Source organism: Papio anubis, chromosome 2, assembly GCF_008728515.1.
Source record: "Papio anubis isolate 15944 chromosome 2, Panubis1.0, whole genome shotgun sequence".
In the NCBI taxonomy this organism is placed as follows: Eukaryota; Metazoa; Chordata; class Mammalia; order Primates; family Cercopithecidae; genus Papio; species Papio anubis.
Window position 1 is genome coordinate 97,761,600 of NC_044977.1, and position 19,001 is coordinate 97,780,600.

At 46.2% G+C, this 19,001-nt stretch overlaps 2 protein-coding genes across 2 annotated transcripts in view; one reads left to right on the top strand and one right to left on the bottom strand.

The window, feature by feature from the left end:
- Window positions 1-8,203, bottom strand: part of ZNF662 (zinc finger protein 662) — a 29,869-nt gene extending 21,666 nt beyond the window's left edge. Inside the window, exon 1 of the mRNA XM_009201066.4 lies at window positions 8,121-8,203. The gene's annotated coding sequence lies outside the window, so the exon portion shown is untranslated. The remainder of the gene's footprint in view (window positions 1-8,120) is intronic.
- Window positions 8,204-13,097: 4,894 nt separating this feature from the next.
- Window positions 13,098-15,497, top strand: LOC101002418 (7-alpha-hydroxycholest-4-en-3-one 12-alpha-hydroxylase). Its single transcript, XM_003894595.5, has one exon. It carries the CDS (start codon window positions 13,445-13,447, stop codon window positions 14,948-14,950), a length of 1,506 nt encoding a protein of 501 aa, XP_003894644.1. The 5' UTR covers window positions 13,098-13,444; the 3' UTR covers window positions 14,951-15,497.
- The last annotated feature ends 3,504 nt before the right edge of the window (window positions 15,498-19,001 follow it).

The window sequence follows — 19,001 nt, forward strand, 5'->3', positions numbered from 1 at the left end:
CAGCTCATGCTAATGCTGCCATTTTTTGAATATGGGTCCCATGGAGAAGCACAAAGCTCAACTGTGCATGTGCACGTGTCTCCTCAAAACTACTCATGACTCTTCCTATAGAGTATTGAATATGTATATTTGGCTGTCTTGCTCAGCATAAATTCCTATTCCCTTTTCACCTCCCTCAAAGTGTCTGTTTCTGGCTTCTGGCTGGAGGCTATGCCTCCCAGCCTGTCAGAATGGCCACGCTGCAAGCTGCAATCCTTTATGAGAAATAAAGATCTCCTTACCAAATGTATGAACTTCGTCATTCTTCGGTTGACAGTATTTTAGAAGCACATAACTTGTTTAATTTCACAGGCTTACAGCTGGAGGAGACTTTGCCTCAGGATGAATCGCTCCTTTGAGTCTCACTCATATCTGATTTAGATCAGAGTCTGGACTTGGTAGACTTTTAAGTTGATACTGGGACATGTTAAGACTTATGGGAGTGACTGGGCATAATGGCTCATTCCTGTAATCCCAGCACTTTAGGAAGCCAAGGCAGGAAGATCACCTGAGGCCAGGAGTTCAAGACCAGCCTGGGCAACATAGTGGGACCCTATCTCTAAAAAAAAAAAATTTTTTTAATGAAAAGAAAAAAAAAAGACATATGGAGCTATTGGAATGGAATGAATGTATTTTGCCTGTGAGATGGATGTGAATGTTTAGGGCCAGGGGCAGAATGCTGTGTCCTTCCAATGTTGAAACTTAATCTTTTTTTTTTTTTTTTTGAGATGAAGTCTCATTCTGTTGCCCAGGCTGGAGTGTAGTGGTGTGATCTTGGCTCACTGCAGTCTCCACCTCCCGGGCTCAAGCGATTCTCCTGCCTCAGTCTCCCTAGTAGCTGAGATTATAGGCACGCACCACCAGGCCCGGCTATATTTGGTATTTTTAGTAGAGACGGGATTTTACCATGTTGGCCAGACTGGTCTTAAACTCCTGGCCTCAAGTGATTCGCCTGCCTCAGCCTCCCAAAGTGCTGGGATTACAGGCATGAGCCACATGCCCAGCCATGAAACTAAATATTTATTGTTATGGTATTAAGAGGCAGGACCTTTTGGGAAGTGATTAAGTCATAAGAGCTTCATGCATGACACTAGTGCCCTTATAAAAGAGGTTGAAGTGAGCTCTCCAACCCCTTCTGCCATATGAGGACACAGCAACAAGCCACCATCTGTGAAGGATGGGCCCTCACCAGATACCAAATCTGCTGGTGCTTTGATCTTGTACTTCCAGAACTATAAGCAATTGATTTCTGTTGTTTATAAATTACCCAGTCTAAGGTATTTTGTTATAGCAGCAGGAAAAGACTAAGACAAAGGAGCCCCCTGCAATTAAATATGAATTTGAGAATCAGCTTTTCTATGTCTGTGAAAAAGTCTATTAGAATTTTGATTGGGACTGCACTGAATCTGTAGATCACTTTGGATTGTATTAATATCTTAACAATGTTAAGTCTTCCTTCCTCTTCATGAACATAGGATATTTTTTCATTTATTTAAGTCTTTAATTTCTTTCAGTAATAGTTTGTAGTTTCAGGATACAAGCCTTTCACCAACTTGGTTAGATTCCTAAGTGTTTAATTCTTTTAGATGCTATTGGAAATAACATTGCTTTCTTAATTTCCTTTTTGGATTGTTCATACCTGCTATATAGAAACACACTGATTTTTGTTTTGATCTTATATGCTGCAACTTTGCTAAATTAGTTTATTAACTCTACTAGTTATCTTTTGGACTCAGATTTTCTGTATATAGGATCATGTTATCTGCAAATATAATTTTCCCTCTTCCATTCAAATTTGGATGACTTTTATTTTTTTTCTTCTACTATTGAGCTCTAACTTTATCCTGTTTGGGATGGAGAAGATATGTATAATATCTATCTTTATAAATCTATTAAGACTTGTTTTGTGGCCTAACATTTGTTCTGTCTGGGAGAATGTTCCATATGCATTTGAGAAGAATGTGTATTCTGCTGTTTTGGGGTGGAGTGTTTCATATTTACCTGTTAAGTCTAGTTGGCTTATTGCGTTGTTCAAATTCTCTGTTTTCTTATCCTCTGTCTGAATGATCTATCCATTATTGGAAATGGGGTAAATAAGTCTCCAACTATTACTATAAAAATGTATTTATCCCCTCAATTCTGTCAATTTTTGCTTTATGTATTTTGAGGGTCTATTATTAGGTGTGTAATGTTTATAGTTGTTTAACTTGCCTGCTGTATGGAACATTTTATTAATATATTGAAACTGCCATGGCAAAGTTATAACTGATACTGTGAAAGAGATCTGACCTAACCAACTCCATCTTGCTTCTTACCTCCAAGCTGTTTTGTTTGTTCATAGGCATAGACTGAACTAACTTTGGAAGAAACTTAGTTTATAGCTTAAAACAAAGACGATACAGCCCTTTCCCAAAACAAACCTCCTTCTTGCCTGGGGACTAGACTGCCTTCATAGGACTATCAAATTAGCCACAATATTAGAAATTAATATTTAATATTTAAGGCCAGATGCAGTGGCTCACACCTGTAATCCCAGCACTCTGGAGGCCAAGACGGGCAGATCACTTGAGATCAGGAGTTCGAGACCAGCCTGGCCAACATGGTGAAACCCCGTCTCTATTAAAAATACAAAAACTAGCTGGACGTGGTGGCAGGTGCCTGTAATCTCTTGGGAAGCTGAGGTAGGAGAATTGCTTGAACCCAGGAGGCGGAGGTTGCAGTGAGCCAAGATTGCACCACTGCCTTCTAGCCTGGGCGGCAAGAGTCTGAAAAAAGAAATTATGGTTTAGGAGTCTTGTAGCTGGAGACTACAAGATTCTGACACTCCCAAAATTACTCCTGGGGATAAAATCATTATTGCAAAACCTAAGACCAGTGCTTCAGATATTTTGCATACCCTGCACTTGATGAATCAGCTGGCACCACCCAGATCAATAAACTGGCTAAGCTGGTGTTGTAGCCCCCACCCAGGAACTGACTCAGCACAAGAAGACAGTTTCAACTCCCTGTGATTTCATCTCTGACCAATCAGCAGTCCCAGCTCACTGGCTTCCCCCTACCCACCAAATTGTCCTTAAAAACTCTGATCCCTGAATGCTCAGGGAGACTTATTTGAGTAATAACAAAACTCTGGTCTCCTGCATATCTGGCTTTGCATGAATTACTCTTTCTCTTTTGCAATCCTCTTTTGATAAATCAGCTCTGTCTAGGCAGTGGCTAGGGTGAACCCATTGGGCACTTATAATATAATGTACTTCTTTGTCTCTTTGTTATTATACAACAACCTGTTTGTTGTATAATGAAACTATACCCATTAAATACTAATCCCCATTTCCCCCACCCTTCGGCTTCTGGCAACCACCATGCTTTCTGTCACTATAAATTTAAGCACTCTAGGAAACTCATTTAAGAGGAATCATACTATGTTTATCTTTTTTGTGACTGGCTTATATCATGTCGCATAATATCTTTAAGTTTCATCTGTGTTGTAGGAAGGGTCAAAATTTCCTTCATTTTTAAGACCAAGTAAATATTCCACTGATGCGTGTATATACCACATTTTATTCATTCATCTGTCACTGGTTACTTCGTTGCTCTCACCTTTTGGCTTTTGTGAATAATGCCACTATGAACATGAGTGTGCAAATATCTTGAGTTCCTGCCATCATTTCTTTTGGATATATACCCAGAAGCAGATCACGTGGTAATTCTATGTTTAATTTTTTGAGGAATCATACCATTTTCCAGAGGCTGCATTTTACATTCCCACCAGCAATATGCAAGGGTTGCAATTTCTCCACATCCTATCACTTGTTATTTTCTTTTGGTCTTTTAAAAAAATAATAGTTTTTCAGAGTTTATCTTACTTGGAGTTTGTTGAGCATCTTGAATTTGTAGATTTGTATTTTCATTGAGTTTAGGAAGTTTTCAGACATTATTTCTGTGGCAGGCCAGGTCTCACTAACGCAGGCCTCCAAAACAACAGTACTTAGTTTCAGTACTAAGTTTCAGTACTAAGTGGTTAAGTTAAATATTCAAAGCTGAAAGAGCCAATGCCCTTTATACAAAGACTGGAATGTAAGAAATGCCCACCAAGAGTTTTGCCTAGGCCTTTCCTGGGTCTTGAAGCATTACAAAATAACAAAGGAATTCTTAATAGGACCCATTTAGGATTAAACAAGTTTTACTGGGGATCTGAAGGAACTCCCCAAACCTCTGTGATTTAGCAGGAGACAAGATAAGGGTAATCACCCACCGGCACCTGGACCCATTAAGATTAAGTAAATTTACTGAGGCTCCCGAGGAAGGTCTTCAGGACTCAGACCTTAGTTATAGATTATAAGTGGCATCACTTATGTCTTTAGATGAATGCACACTTCCACATAGACATATAGCTTAGAAGGTACCTAAGCTCTGGAAAACTTTGTAATTTTGAGTTGGTCTGGCAATAATTTCCAGGCCTTCTCCCTGTAACCGGTTACAGAAATAAAAAACTCTCTTTCTCCCCAGTTCATCTGCATCTTGTTATTGGGCAGCAAGAAATGGCAGCCCGACCCTCAGTTTGGTCTGGGAACATTTCTTCAACTAGTCTTTCTGCCTCTTTCTTTCTCTCTTTCCTTCTGGTATTCACATTATGCATATGTTGGTCTGCTTGATGGTATATCCTGGGTCCCTTAGGCTCTGTTCACTTTTCTTTTTTTTTTTAATTTAAGACATTTATTCAGCATCACAATCAGGCTATTACATTTAGCAATCAATAGCATGGGTGCAAAAAAAAAAAAAAAAAAAAAACTACATTAAAACCCTTCTTTGGAATGCTTTACACTTTCCACAGTTATACAATTAGTCACAAATACAGTCCTCGTGTTTTTTGCCCATATGAATATTTGTCTAAAACATGTCTTCTTTGTAGCAGTTAGGCCCTGCCACCACTGTGCTTGGCTGAGTTCACAAATCTGTGGTAACCTGTAGCTTCCATCACTTCTCTGGCTCCCCTCTCTTGCTAAGCTTTGTTTCCTAATTAAAATCTTTTCCCACTGCCATAGCTGCTGCTGCAGATGATCTGCCCGCCTCAGCCTCCCAAAGTGCTGAGATTTCAGGTGTAAGCCACTGCGCCCAGACGAAAACTGACTTTATAGAGAATAAACAAAGACACCAGATCATTTCAGATAATGGTAAGTGTTTTGATGAAACTAAAATAGGTTAATGATACAAAGTAACTTTAAAAAGAGACTACTTTACATAGAGTAGTCAGGGAGGGCCTTTCTATAAGGTGAAATCTGAGTTGAGGCCTGAATAATTAAAAGAAACCAAGCGAGGCATATGGCACATGCCTGTAGTTCCACCTACTTGGGAGGCTGAGGCAGGCAGATTGCCTGAGGCCAAAAGTTGGAGGCCAGCCTGGACAACATATTGAGATCTTATATCTTAAAAAATGAATAAATAAAATAAGTTGTATTAGTCCATTTTCACAGTGCTGATAAAGACATACCCAAGACTGGGTAATTTATAAAGAAAAGGAGGTTTAATGGACTCACAGTTCCATGTGGCTGGGGAGGCGTCACAATCATGACAGCAGGCGAAAGGCATGACTTACATGGTGGCAGATGAGAGAATGAGAACCAAGAAAAAGGGCTTTCCCCTTACAAAATCATCAGATCTCATGAGAATTACTACCACGAGAATAGTATGTGGGAAACCACCCCCATGATTCAATTATCTCCCACTGGGTCCCTCCTACACCAGGTGGGAATTATGGGAGCTACAATTAAGATGAGATTTGGGTGGGGACACAGCCAAGCCATATCACCAGTCATGCAAATAGCTAAGGAAAGAACATTTCAGGCAGAAAGAACAAGGACAAAGGACTTGAGGAAGGCCCTGGGACTGGCAGTATGGCAGTGGATGAACTCAAGTTCTGAAGTCAGACTGATTAGACTCTTGGCTGTACCACTTGCTAGTGGTGCAACTCTAGACAAGTTACTGGCCCTTGAAATCTCAATTTTCTCCTCTGTAAAAGGAGGTCATTATTGCTTCATATGGTTGGGTGCATAAAATCACTGACATAGCAAGTCACAGACCAAAAAAAAAGCCCTGCTTGCAAGGTAGGCCCCTAGCTAGTGTCTGGGAACTTCACTTTCAAAGTGCGTCCAGTCAACACTTAACCAATAAGAGTAGTTCGTTATAACTTGACTATTTATACAAACATGATTTATAATGAACATCTGCTTTCCTTCCAGGAGTCTGGAATTTTAGTATATGCTCAGCAGAAGGTGCCTACACGACCAGTCCCCCAGTAAAAACCTTGGGCACTGACTAACTTTTGTGCTTCCCTAGGTAGAAACATGGCACATATGTTGCTGCGTTTCCACTGCTAGGAGGAGTAAGCTTTGTGTAATCTCTCTTGGCAGGGAGAAAGAACTCGGAATCCTGCACATAGATTCCTCCAGACTCCACCTATGTCTTTTTCCCTTATGATCTGGTTATGTATCCCACCAGATGGACAGGCAGAGAATACTTGCTCTTCCTCAGGCAGAGGCTGGCTTGCCCCTGGGAATTAAGCCCATGTGGCTGCCCTCCCCACCATCTCAAGGGGCTGGGGACCAGCAATCTAGCTGTAATCAGTCTTAGTCATGATTACAAATGTATTCTGAGTCCCATGAGTTCTACGGTATCTCTGAATCGGGTTGATATAAGGACTAAACGGCAAAATACGTGAATTTAGTGTAATACTTAGCTCAAGGTAAGTTCTCAAAATAAGAATGGTGATGGTGTTGGTGGCGATGGGAATGATCAGCATAAAGCCATCCACTGGCTAGAAGCTCAACGCCAATCATACCAATTCCCACCCTATCTCTCCACCCTCTCACACTATATGCCCTCATATCTCTTGGCAAATTAGTGAATGCACAACCCAATACCTTTATAATAGCATCTCACTGCTGGCGAGTACCTCAAATTCAGTACCTCTTGTTTTGACACATCAGAATAAAGGCCCAGAAATGTGAAACAAAATGTTCCGGGTCAGGCCATGAATTGGTAGAAGAGTTGGGACAAGAACCCAGGTTTGCCTTTTATGTCCTACACTGGCTCTACGGCAACCTGGTATAAGTGATGCAGGCTAGCAGTAAGCACAGTGACCCTTGAGCCAGGCTGTCGAGAACCCAGGCTGCCATGGAGGTGGTTCCTTCCCCTCCGGGAAAACAGAAGGAACCTGGAAAGCTAGAACGAAAAAGGAGCCATAAATAAGCCCTAAGTGAAACGATTATTACCTGCTCTAAAAGCCGGGTGAAATAGTTTCTCCCCTGTATTTCCATTTCAATGGTACTGCTTACTGCTGGGGGCGAGGCAGTGAGCAAGAGGTGGCATATACTGGGGGAGCAATCAGTATCATCCAGAGTTTAAAAAGGGGCAAACAAGACGCAGGGAAGAGCTGGTGCATCCGGACTAGAGAATCCACAGCGGAAAACCCCAGTAAAGGAACCACAGCAGATAAACAGAAACCTCAGGTCAGTGCCCAGTTGCTCAAAATGCTGGGCCATATATAGAATGAGAAGTCATGACATCGGACAGGAACATGGAACTACTAGGGCCCAGTGTAAAAAACTCAATCCACTGTCCTACCCACCATGGAATGTGCGAATGAGGTTAGCAATAAAGGATCTAACCCCCCAAAACGCCCCAGGACAACCAAAATGATGCTCTTGCCGGGCTTATGCCGTGACAACTACCAGGGGCGTGGGCCGAGGGGTAGTAGTGGGCTCAGCGCGCGAGTCGGAAACAGCTGCGGTGAGGTAGGAAGAAAGCAGCGCCTTCAGCACGTCCTCCCGTCGGCCCGAGACCACGCCCTTACTGAGAGCACGGCCGCCGAACTGACACGCACAGCTCCTGAGCACAAAGAAGGTGCAAAGTCACGCAGAGCGACCGCCAGAGGTCAGCAACACACTGCCTACTCCCTGCCGCGCCTCCCGGAGACGCCCTCGCGGCGGCCGCGGGGGCCGGAAGTGCACCCGCCCCTTTCCCGAGGGCCCGCGGCCGCTCTGGCCGGCCCGGAGGCCGCCTCTGTGTGTCTTTGGGCTTACCTGGCCCCGTAGCCCCAGTAGAGTTTGAGAGGATTGACTCCAATTTTGAAAAAAAGTTCTGCTGTGGGTAAAACGCTATCAAACAGCATTGCATGCTACAGAGAAATCTTTCCTAAAAGGAAGAGTCAACTGGTGCGGCAACCTCGATTGTTGCCCCGCCCCGGCCCCTGACAGATCCCAGACCCAAGGGGCGAGGAGGGGACGTGCCGCCCGCTCCCGGTGTTGGCGTGGGTTGCTGGTCCCAAGCTCCTGGGGAGGGAGAGGAGGGCAGTCCCGTGGGCTGGCTTCCCAGGGGCAAGCCAATCTCCGCCTGAAGAAGAGCTCGTATTCCTTGGCCTGTCCACCCGGCAGCCCTGCGTGGCCCCCCTGGGCTGACCCCTGACGCAAGCGCGGCTGTGCAGGCTGGCGTGAGAGGGGTTCAGTGCCACGGATGTGTCAAAGTCCAACCCCGCACAGAACCTGCCGGCTCTGCACCCTGTGGAGATTCTTTCCCCTTCTCCGAGCGCCCTGGGCTCATTGGCCCCAGGGTGGATATGCTGTCGGTACCTTGGGGCCACCCTGCTGCATCCCCTGACCAGCACCCCCTCTTCCGCCGCTAGCACCTCCACCACGCACAATACACATTGACTGGGTCTTGTGGTCCTCCAGGCCTCCGCTGAATCAGTGTGGCCCAATCAGTGAGGCCTTCCTGACTGCTACCTCCCTTCATGCTCTGCTCTTCTTTGCAGCATTCGTCACAATTAACAGCCATACCGCGAAGATATTGCGGGTTGAGTTTCAAACCTCCATAGTAAAATGAGTCGCACGAATTTTGTTTCCCAGGGAATATAAAAATTATGTTTAGACTGTACACCATTAAGTGTGCAAAAGCAGTATATCTAACACACACACACACATATATAATCCCTTAATTTAAAAAAAAAAAACTTTATTGCTAAAAAATGCTAATGATCATCTGAGCCTTCAGTGATTCCTATCTTCACCCTGGACTGATCAGGGTGGTGGTTGCTGAGGGCTGGGGGCGCTGTGACAATTTCTTAAAACAAGGCAACAATCGAGGTTGCCGCACCAGTTGACTCTTCCTTTTAGGAAAGATTTCTCTGTAGCATGCAATGCTGTTTGATAGCATTTTACCCACAGTAGAACTTTTTTTCAAAATTGAAGTCAATCCTCTCAAACTCTACTGCTGCTTTATTAACTAACTTTATGTAATATTCTAAATTCTTTGTTGTCGTTTCAACAGTATTCCCAGCATCTTCACCAGTAGTTTCCATCTCAAAAAACCACTTTCTTAGCTCATCCATAAGAAGTTACTCCTCATCCATTCAAGTTCAATCAGGAGATTGCGGCAATTCAGTCACATCTTCTGGCTCCACTTCTAATTCTAATTCTCTATTTCCACCCATCTGCAGTGACTTCCTCCACTGAAGCCTTGAACCCCTCAAAGTCATTCATGAGGGTTGGAATCAACTTCTTTCAAACTCTTGTTCATGTTGATATGTTAGCCTCCTCCCATGAATCACAAATGTTCTTAGCGGCGCTAAAATGGTGAATCCTTTCCATAAGGTTTTCAATTTACTTTGCCCAGATCCATTAGAGGAATCACTGTCTACAGCAGCTATAGCCTTATGAAACATATTTCTGAACTACTAAGACTGAAAAGTCGACATTACTCCTTGATCCATGGGTTGCAGAATGGATGTTGTGTAAGCAGGCATGAAAAACAACATTCATCTCTTTGAACATCTTCATCAGAGATCTTGGGTGACCAGGTGCATTGTTAATGACTAGTAATACATTGAAAAGAATCTTTTTTTCTGAGCAGTAGGTCTCAGCAGTGGGCCTAAGTAAACCACGCTGCAAACAGAGGTGCTGCCATCCAGGCTTTGTTTTGTTTGTTTGTTTTGAGACAGGGTCTCACTCTGTCACCCAGGCTGAAGTGCAGTGACATGATCTTGGCTCACTGCAGCTTCATCCTCCCAGGCTCAGGTGATCCTCCCACCTCAACCTCCCAAGTAGCTGGGACCACAGGCATGCACCACCATACCTGGCTAAATTTTGTAATTTTTGTAGAGACAGGGTTTCGCCACGTTACCCAGGCTGGTCTCCAAGCAATCCACTTGCCTTAGCCTTCCAAATTGCTGGGATTACAGGCGCGAGCCACCACACCTGGCCTTGTTACTTATAGAGTACAGGCAGAGTAGATTTAGCATAATTCCCAAGGGCCCTAGGATTTTCAGAACGGTCATGAGCATTGGCTTCAGCTGAAAGTCACCAGCTACGTTAGCCCCTAAAAAGAGAGTCATCCTACCCTTAGAAGCTTTGAAGCAGGGCATTGACTTTGCTCTAGGAAAGTCCTTAGATGGTCTCTTCTTCCAATATAAGGTCGTTTCATCTACATTAAAAATCTGTTGTTTAGTGTAGCCGTATTCATCAATTATCTTAGCTACATCTTTTGGCTAACTTGCTGCAGCTTCCTCATCAACACTTGCTGCTTCACATTGCACTTCTATGTTGTAGAGATGGCTTCTTTCCTTAAACCTAATGAACCAGCCTCTGCTAGCTTCAAACTTTTCTCCAACTGCTTCATCACTTTCAGCCTTCATAGAATTGAAGAGAGTTAAGACCTTGCTCTGGATTAGGCTTTGGCTAAGGGAATGTTGTAGCTGGTTTGATCTATGCAGGCCACTAAAACTTTCTTCATATCAGCAATAAAGCTGTTTTTCTTATTGTTCATGTATTCACTGGAGTAGCACTTCTAATTTCCTTCAAGAACTTTTCTTTTGCATTTACAACTTAAATAACTGTGCAGTGCAACAAACCTAGATTTCAGCCTATCTTGGCCTTCCTCACTAAGCTTAATCATTTCTGGCTTGTGATTTAAAGTGAAATTTAAAGCGATTTAAAGTGCAGCTCTGCCTTTCACTTGAACACTTAGATGCCATTGTAAGGTTATTAGTTGGCCTAATTTCAGCATTGCTGTGTCTTGGGAAATAGGAAAGCCCAAGGAGAGATAGAGAGAGGGGAGAACAGCTGGTCAGTGGAATGGTCAGAATATACACAACATTTACCAATTAAGTTTGCATCATACATGGGCCCAGTTCATGGTGCCTCAAAACAATTACAATACTAGCATATCACAGATCACCATAACAGCTGTAATGATAATAATGAAAAAAAGGAAATATTGTGAGAATTACAAAATGTGACACAGAGACACAAAGTTAGCATAAACTGTTGGAAAAATAGTGCCAATAGACTTGCTCAACACAGGGTTGCCACAAAACTTCAATTTGTAAAACACACAGTATCTGTGAAGTGCAATAAAGCAAAGCACAATAAATGAGAAATACATGTATAATTACTTTGGGCAGTGGTTTAATATCTTTCTCCCTCCATTAGACCATAAACTGCAAGAGTGCAGGGATTGTGTCTATCTCATTCACGATTATAATCCCAGATCTTAGCAACATTTCTGCCAGTAAGTGCCCAATAAATATCTAGTGAATGGATAGATGGGGCTTCTCCAAGGAAGGAGAGAATGAATGGATGAGTGTGGGTTAATGAATGAGGTAAGAATGAATGTGAAATAATGGTTCATCCACTAAAAAATAGGGGACACGGTTCAGTTCATTGGATTTGGCCCAGTTTCTGACAGAATTCTAAGGTTAAGGAGAGTTGATGATGCCAAGTACTGTGGTGGTCCTGAGCAATTAAAGAGGGATTCTGGGAAGCAGAGTGTGGAGTGTGGACAGTTCCAACTCCCTGCCAAGGGGAAGCTCAGGAAGCTCACTCCAGAGGGGATATGGAAGTTCCATACCCTCTTTTGTCTGAAGAGCTGAAGTCCCTGTTTCAGGTGGTTAGGAAGTTAAAAAGTAATTTGGAGGTTATCAGAACTGATTGAATTGAGTTTGAACCTCACCTATTGCAACAGTGGGCCAGACTGCTTGACTAATGCCTTGGTGTCAATCGTACAGCTTTCTCCTTCTTGAGCTGCTGGCAGGGACCTGGCCTGACATGTCTCAGAAGGCCCTTAGTCAATGATTAGCTTATCTCAAGGCCTCGAGCCAGGGCAGCTGTCAAAGAGGGTCCCCACTGCATTCTGCACCTAGATCCTCATTGTGAAATGAAGTATGAAGCGACTGAGTAAGATCCCTATCGTCTCTGACATTTTACAATTCCAGGATTCTGCCTTCTTGTCAGAGAAGTGTACAGGCAAGCAGTCGGGCAGGTGAGAGGGCTGCAGGTGAGAGGCCCAGCCTGTGCTTGAAGAGTCGTCATCTAGGAGGCTCTGTGGCCTCCTCAGATGAATTCATTCACACTAATACCCCAAGATGGAGTCAACACCCCCTCCAGAAGCTCAGCCTTCTCAGTATCTAAAGCCCCAGCATCGATGCCTCTTTTCTTTGGGTTGGGGTCAGAGCTCTTGTGGAAGGGCATACAGTAATTCTTCACTTGCCTTTGACTGTGTACTGTGTGCACATGGAGGTAGGAGCAGACATGACTTCAACAAGGCCATGCCCCCTTGGCAAACATCTTTGAGACCAGAGAGGAAGATAGACTAGGGAAAGGATGAGGAGATAAGCACAGGGCTGCCGTGAGGTCCAGGGGAGCGGGCAGAGGTAAGAGAAAAGGCTTTAGGATACTAACTAACATATATGGAGCACTAGCATGAGCCAGGCACTATTCTAAGTGCTTTGCAGGTTTTATCTCTTTTTGCCTCACAACAGCACCTATGAGGCACTATAATTATCCCTACTTCACAGATGAAGGAATGGAGGCACAGTGAGGTTAAGTCACTTGACCAAGGGGGCCAACTAGTAATGGAGGCATTTGTTGCGTCTTCTAAAGATGATGAAAGAGTACATGTGAGATTTTGTAAGTACTTGATTCATTTCTACCGAATGAACTGGCAAATAAATAAATGCTATGTAAATGGGGGCGTAAATAGTCAGTCAGCCACGGGGGTGGGAGTGGGATCAAGGCAGGCTTAGAGAGAAGGTGCAAGAGCTGAGTCTGAAAAGGCCAGAGCAAAGTATGAAGCTGGTGAGCAGCTGTGACCATAGCTGGAGGCTTCTCTTTGAGCTTTCTCCTGGTTACCTCCTCCTCCCCTACATGACCAGTCAGCCAAGTGTTAAGTCCAGGGGAACATTTTGCTGCTTCCAAGTACTGTCTCGCTAGTGTTATTTGCCATAACTTGTGGCCACAGGGCAAGGTCCAGGTGCTCAGACCTTTACCTCCTGGACTTTCCAAGGCCTCCCAAAGCTCTCTGGCACCCAGGGAACGGTGTGTGTGTCGAGAGCTTAATCCGCGGGAGCATAGCCATGGTGCTCTGGGGTCCAGTGCTGGGAGCTCTGCTGGTGGTCATTGCTGGATACCTGTGCCTGCCAGGGATGCTCCGACAACGTAGGCCACGGGAGCCCCCTCTGGACAAGGGTACTGTGCCCTGGCTTGGCTATGCCATGGCTTTCCGGAAGAATATGTTTGAATTTCTGAAGCGCATGAGGAGCAAGCATGGGGATGTGTTCACAGTGCAGCTAGGGGGCCAGTACTTCACCTTTGTCATGGACCCCCTCTCCTTTGGCCCCATCCTCAAGGACACACAGAGAAAACTAGACTTTGGGCAATATGCAAAAAAACTGGTGCTGAAGGTATTTGGATACCGTTCAGTGCAAGGGGACCATGAGATGATACACTCAGCCAGCACCAAGCATCTGAGGGGAGATGGCTTGAAGGATCTTAATGAGACCATGCTGGACAGCCTGTCCTTTGTAATGCTGAAGTCGAAAGGCTGGAGTCTGGATGCCAGTTGCTGGCACGAGGACAGCCTCTTTCACTTCTGCTATTATGTCTTGTTCACAGCTGGCTACCTGAGCTTGTTCGGCTACACGAAGGACAAGGAGCAGGACCTGCTACAGGCAGGAGAGTTATTCGTGGAGTTCCGCAAGTTTGACCTTCTTTTCCCCAGGTTTGTCTACTCCCTGCTGTGGCCCCAAGAGTGGCTAGAAGTGGGCCGACTCCAGCGTCTCTTTCACAAGATGCTCTCCGTGAGCCACAGCCAGGAGAAGGAGGGCATCAGCAACTGGCTGTGCAACATGCTTCAGTTTCTGAGGGAGCAGGGGGTACCCTCAGCTATGCAGGACAAGTTCAACTTCATGATGCTGTGGGCCTCCCAGGGGAACACGGGGCCCACCTCTTTCTGGGCCCTCTTGTTCCTCCTGAAGCACCCAGAAGCTATTCGGGCTGTGAGGGAGGAAGCTACCCAGGTCCTGGGTGAGGCCAGACTGGAGACCAAGCAGTCCTTTGCCTTCAAACTCAGTGCCCTGCAACACACCCCAGTTCTGGACAGTGTGGTAGAGGAGACACTGAGGCTGAGGGCTGCACCCACCCTCCTCAGGTTGGTTCATGAAGACTATACCCTGAAGATGGCCAGTGGGCAGGAGTATCTATTCCGCCGTGGAGACATCCTGGCCCTCTTTCCCTACCTCTCAGTGCACGTGGACCCTGACATCCACCCGGAGCCCACTGTCTTCAAGTACGATCGCTTCCTCAACCCTAATGGCAGCCGGAAAGTGGACTTCTTCAAGGCAGGCAAGAAGATCCACCACTACACCATGCCCTGGGGTTCAGGCGTTTCCATCTGCCCTGGGAGGTTCTTCGCACTCAGTGAGGTGAAGCTCTTTATCCTGCTTATGGTCACACACTTTGACTTAGAGTTGGTGGACCCTGACACACCACTACCCCATGTTGACCCGCAGCGCTGGGGTTTTGGCACCATGCAGCCCAGCCATGATGTGCACTTCCGCTACCGCCTGCGTCCTATAGTGTGAGCTCGGCCAAGCCAGCTGCAAACCTGGCCAGAGGGATTCTATTGGGTCTCTCACCTGTTCTCACCCCTCTGCAGCCCAAGCCCCCATTGGCCACCCTTCCTTCTGGTCCTGTGGCACCCCCTACCTCTGTTCTGCCTGTCCTTGCTCTCTCCCTGCCTAGTCATCATTCTCTTTAAAATACCATCTCTCAGAGTGGGTTCTGCTGAACCCTCCTCTCACAGGAAGTCCAGGGGAAGGGGGAGTATCTGTGGGCAACTTGGTTTGGGAGATGATGCCTGCCTGGAGAAGTCCTGAGTACAGAAACTGGTTCCCCCCAGACATGAGTAACATGGCATCTTACAAACGTCAGCCTCCATCCTCCTACCTCGCTTTAGTTTTTTCAGCAACACTTATCGCATATCCTATGGAATTCAGGCTCTAGAACAGTGTCATCCAATATAAATATGAAGCAAGCTACATGAGTAGTGGGGTTTTTTGGTTTTGTTTGTTTGTTTATTTGTTTGTTTGTTTTGAGACAGAGTCTTGGTCTGTTGCCCAGGATGGAGTGCAGTGATGCGATCTCTGTTCACTGCAACCTCTGCCTCCTGGGTTCAAGCAATTCTCCTGCCTCAGCCTCCTAAGTAGCTGGGATTACAGGTACATGCCGCCTTGCCCAGCTAATTTAGTTTCCTGGTAAACACATTTTTAAAAAGTAAAATGAAACAGAATTCATTTTTATAATATACTTTACTTATCCAATATATCCAAAATATTAACATTTCAACGTGATCACTGTTAAAAATTTTAACGAAATAGTTTTTACCTTCCCTTTTTCATCCTGTCTTCAAAGTCTGGTATGTACTGTATTTTTGCAGCTCTTCCCAGTTCAGGTGGCTGCCCTATTGGATGGCACAGGTCTAGAGAAACGCTACCTTTTTTTTTTTTTTTTTTTTTTTTTTGAGACAGTCTCGCTGTGTTGCCCAGGCTGCAGTGCAGTGGTGTGATCTTGGCTCACTACAACCTCTGCCTCCAGGATTCAAGTAATTCTCCTGCCTCAGTCTTCTGAGTAGCTGGGATTACAGGCTCACCCCACCACACTCAGCTAGTTTCTGTATTTTTAGTAGAGACAGCGTTTCACCATGTTGGCCAGGCTGGTCTCGACCTCCTGACCTCAGGTGATCCGCCTGCTTCGGCATCCCAAAGTTCTGGGATTATAGGCACGAGCCACTGCACCCAGCCAGGATGCCTTTAATGTCGGAATTATTCAAGATCCCTCCTCAGTGCCCATGTCTCCCCCACCTCAGAGTACTGTCAACCCTCCCTTGGTTTCCATGATCATTGCTGAACTCAGAGCTTTCTCCTATCCCCAGACCCCCATGGGAGTCTCCCAGCACCTCTGACTCAGCTTGGCCAATGCAGAACTTGGCATCTGAGCCCCTGCCTCTTCCCTGAACCACTTGTTCTCCTGATTTCCCTGCTCTCTCTGCTCAGAACACTACCAATCACCCCATCTCCCAGAGACACTCTCCCTCCTCCTCCTTCACCTTCATACAAGCAGGCCCCCGTCCTGTCAGTACACCCCCTGTGATGCCTCTGAAATGTGTACCCTCTTCCCTTCTCCTACTGTCATTCTTATACCTGTGACCTCTGCATTTCTCTTCTACGCTGCTGCCAGAGGCTTTTTTGCCAAAAGCACTTCTGATTGTTACTCTTTTACTTTCCTGGTTCCCCTTCGACTTCACACACTTGATATTTAAATTTTGTCACAGATGGTCCCTCTTGCCTTCACATACCTGATGTTTAAACTTTGTCACGGTTGGTCTCCAAACTCCCCGACTTTGCAAACTTTCTCCGATGAAACCATCCCTAAAGTAGAGGTATTGCTTTTCCCGCCCATCCCAGTGCCAGCTACTCCTTCCTGGAAGCCTTCCTGGATTTCACTCATCCCATCCTCTGGCCAGAAATGGCCTCCAAACTGTGAAGCTCCTGCAGCACCATTTGTACCATAGCATATCTGTTACGTGTCGTTGCTTTCTGTATCTTGGTTTCTGCCTGCTGCCCACTTCCCCAGACTGAAGCCTACTGGAGCATGGTATTTTATTCATTTCTGACCTCCAATTCCCTAAGTGAAGATTAAATGTTAGAAATCTGACTTCTAGTCTCAGCTAATTTGCTTTCTGTCCTCAAATCATTTCCTGGCCTTAGCCCTCCAATCTATGAAATGAAGACAACGCCCCTTCCCAGCGTGCTTACCAGTGCTGCAAGAGGGTGAGGGGGTGGCTGCCATAGCTGCAGCTGGCTGATGGCAGGGCCCCAGCTGGAGCTGGGACAGGAGAAAGAACGATTGTGGGAACTGGATAGAGGGTCTTGGAGGAGGTCGGCCCAGGCTGCATGGACCCCCTGACCCAGTGATGAGCCAGTGGAGCTTCTCTCTGCTACTTCTATCTTACATCTCTGGCAGCCTCACATTTCTCCTGAGGCTGCCTGTTCTTCTCTGCCAAGAGAGTAGGCAGGGGTCTGAGCTGGGATGAGAGTCTGTCCCCAACCCTGGCCCAGGGCTTGCCTTTCTCTGAGGTCAGCTGCCCATAAATGCTGATGTCTGCCTGGGGCTTGATAAAGCTCTGCCTGGTTAGGAGAAGCTGAGATATCCCAGCCTATTCCACAAGGACCAGGAGCACAAGGACAAGAGTTGAGTAGGGGGCATGGAAGGAGGAGAAAGGGGCTGGAAGGTGGAAGACTGTCCATGGGAAACGTACCAATGACGCCTCTGCCCAGCCAGGCCCTGTGCCCAGTACAATGGGGCTGGGGTTATGGGGAAGCAGGAACAGAGCCTTCACATACCTCCTTGGCCCTCCCTAGACCTTGGTGCTATGTCTCCTTTTATGCCTCACACCCAAGGGAATATGGACCAGGATTGGCCTGTGGATTGGCTGGGGTGGGGCTGAGGGCCTGAGTTCCCTGAGTCAGGACCAGAAGGTCTCGACTGGGAGTGACCATGTGCAGATAGGAACTTAATGGACCCTGTGGCCTTTCTGAGAGCCCCAGAGGAGATGCTTGGGACCAAGGGAAGCCTCAGCGGGTGAGGTGTGAGGTGAACGCAAGTGTACCATCCTGCAGTCAGCGATATCCAGCATAACTACAGGCCCTCCAGGAAGCAAGAGCCCCCAAGGATTGGAGTGTGGGCAGGGAGCCCAATGCCCCATGCCCACCTGCTGGCATGGGAGGGGCCCGTGGCACATGTAGCTCTCTGCCCCCTGCATGAGGACTGCTGCAGCCAACCCTGGCAGAGGCCTTGAGGCAGGAGGAAGACTGCGATCACCAAGGATGCCTCTAGTCACCACCCGCCCAACCCAGTCATTCTGCCCCCAATTCCTCATTTCTATGCCAAATGTTTTCTTCCTCTCATCCTTTTCCTCATCAGGACCTCAGAGGAAAGTCCACTAAATGTGTTCTCTCTGAAGATGGTTTATAATAAAGCAAGATCAGGGGTGGCTTTCCAATGGTGGGATTTCAGGCACCTGGGAAAGAAAAGAGATGCTTTTCTCATAGAGAATGACTGGAGTCAAAACATCACATTTCATGGCGTTGAACATGGGCAGCAGCCCTGCCCATGGGCAAAGCAACTTCTACGCTTCTCCCTAGGTCAGCCCATGGAAAGAATCCACCTTGCCTCAGAGCCTGAGGGTCAGAGGAATTCTGATTGCTTTCCTGAGACCCCTGGGAAAGGTTTGAGCAGTGCAGTCAGGGAGCCAGACCTTGTCAGGCCTTTGGGGAGACAGACAGCAACAGGAGGAACCAAGGCCCAGACCAGAAAGTAAGGCTGGGATGGAGAGGGCTTTATCCTGGCCTGGACTGTGAGAGCTGCCGAGCTGCTCTCAAACTATATAGCACCTAAGACAGTGACAGAGAATGAGGTACCTGCAGCTAGCCCTTGCCCTCTCCTTTGGACATAGGCTTCAGGGCACTACTTGTTATATTCTTGCCTTTTGCAGCAAGTACACACTCACACATACATAGAGAAAGGCATGAAAGAACAAATAGGACTGGGTGAAGTGGCTCACGCCTGCAATCC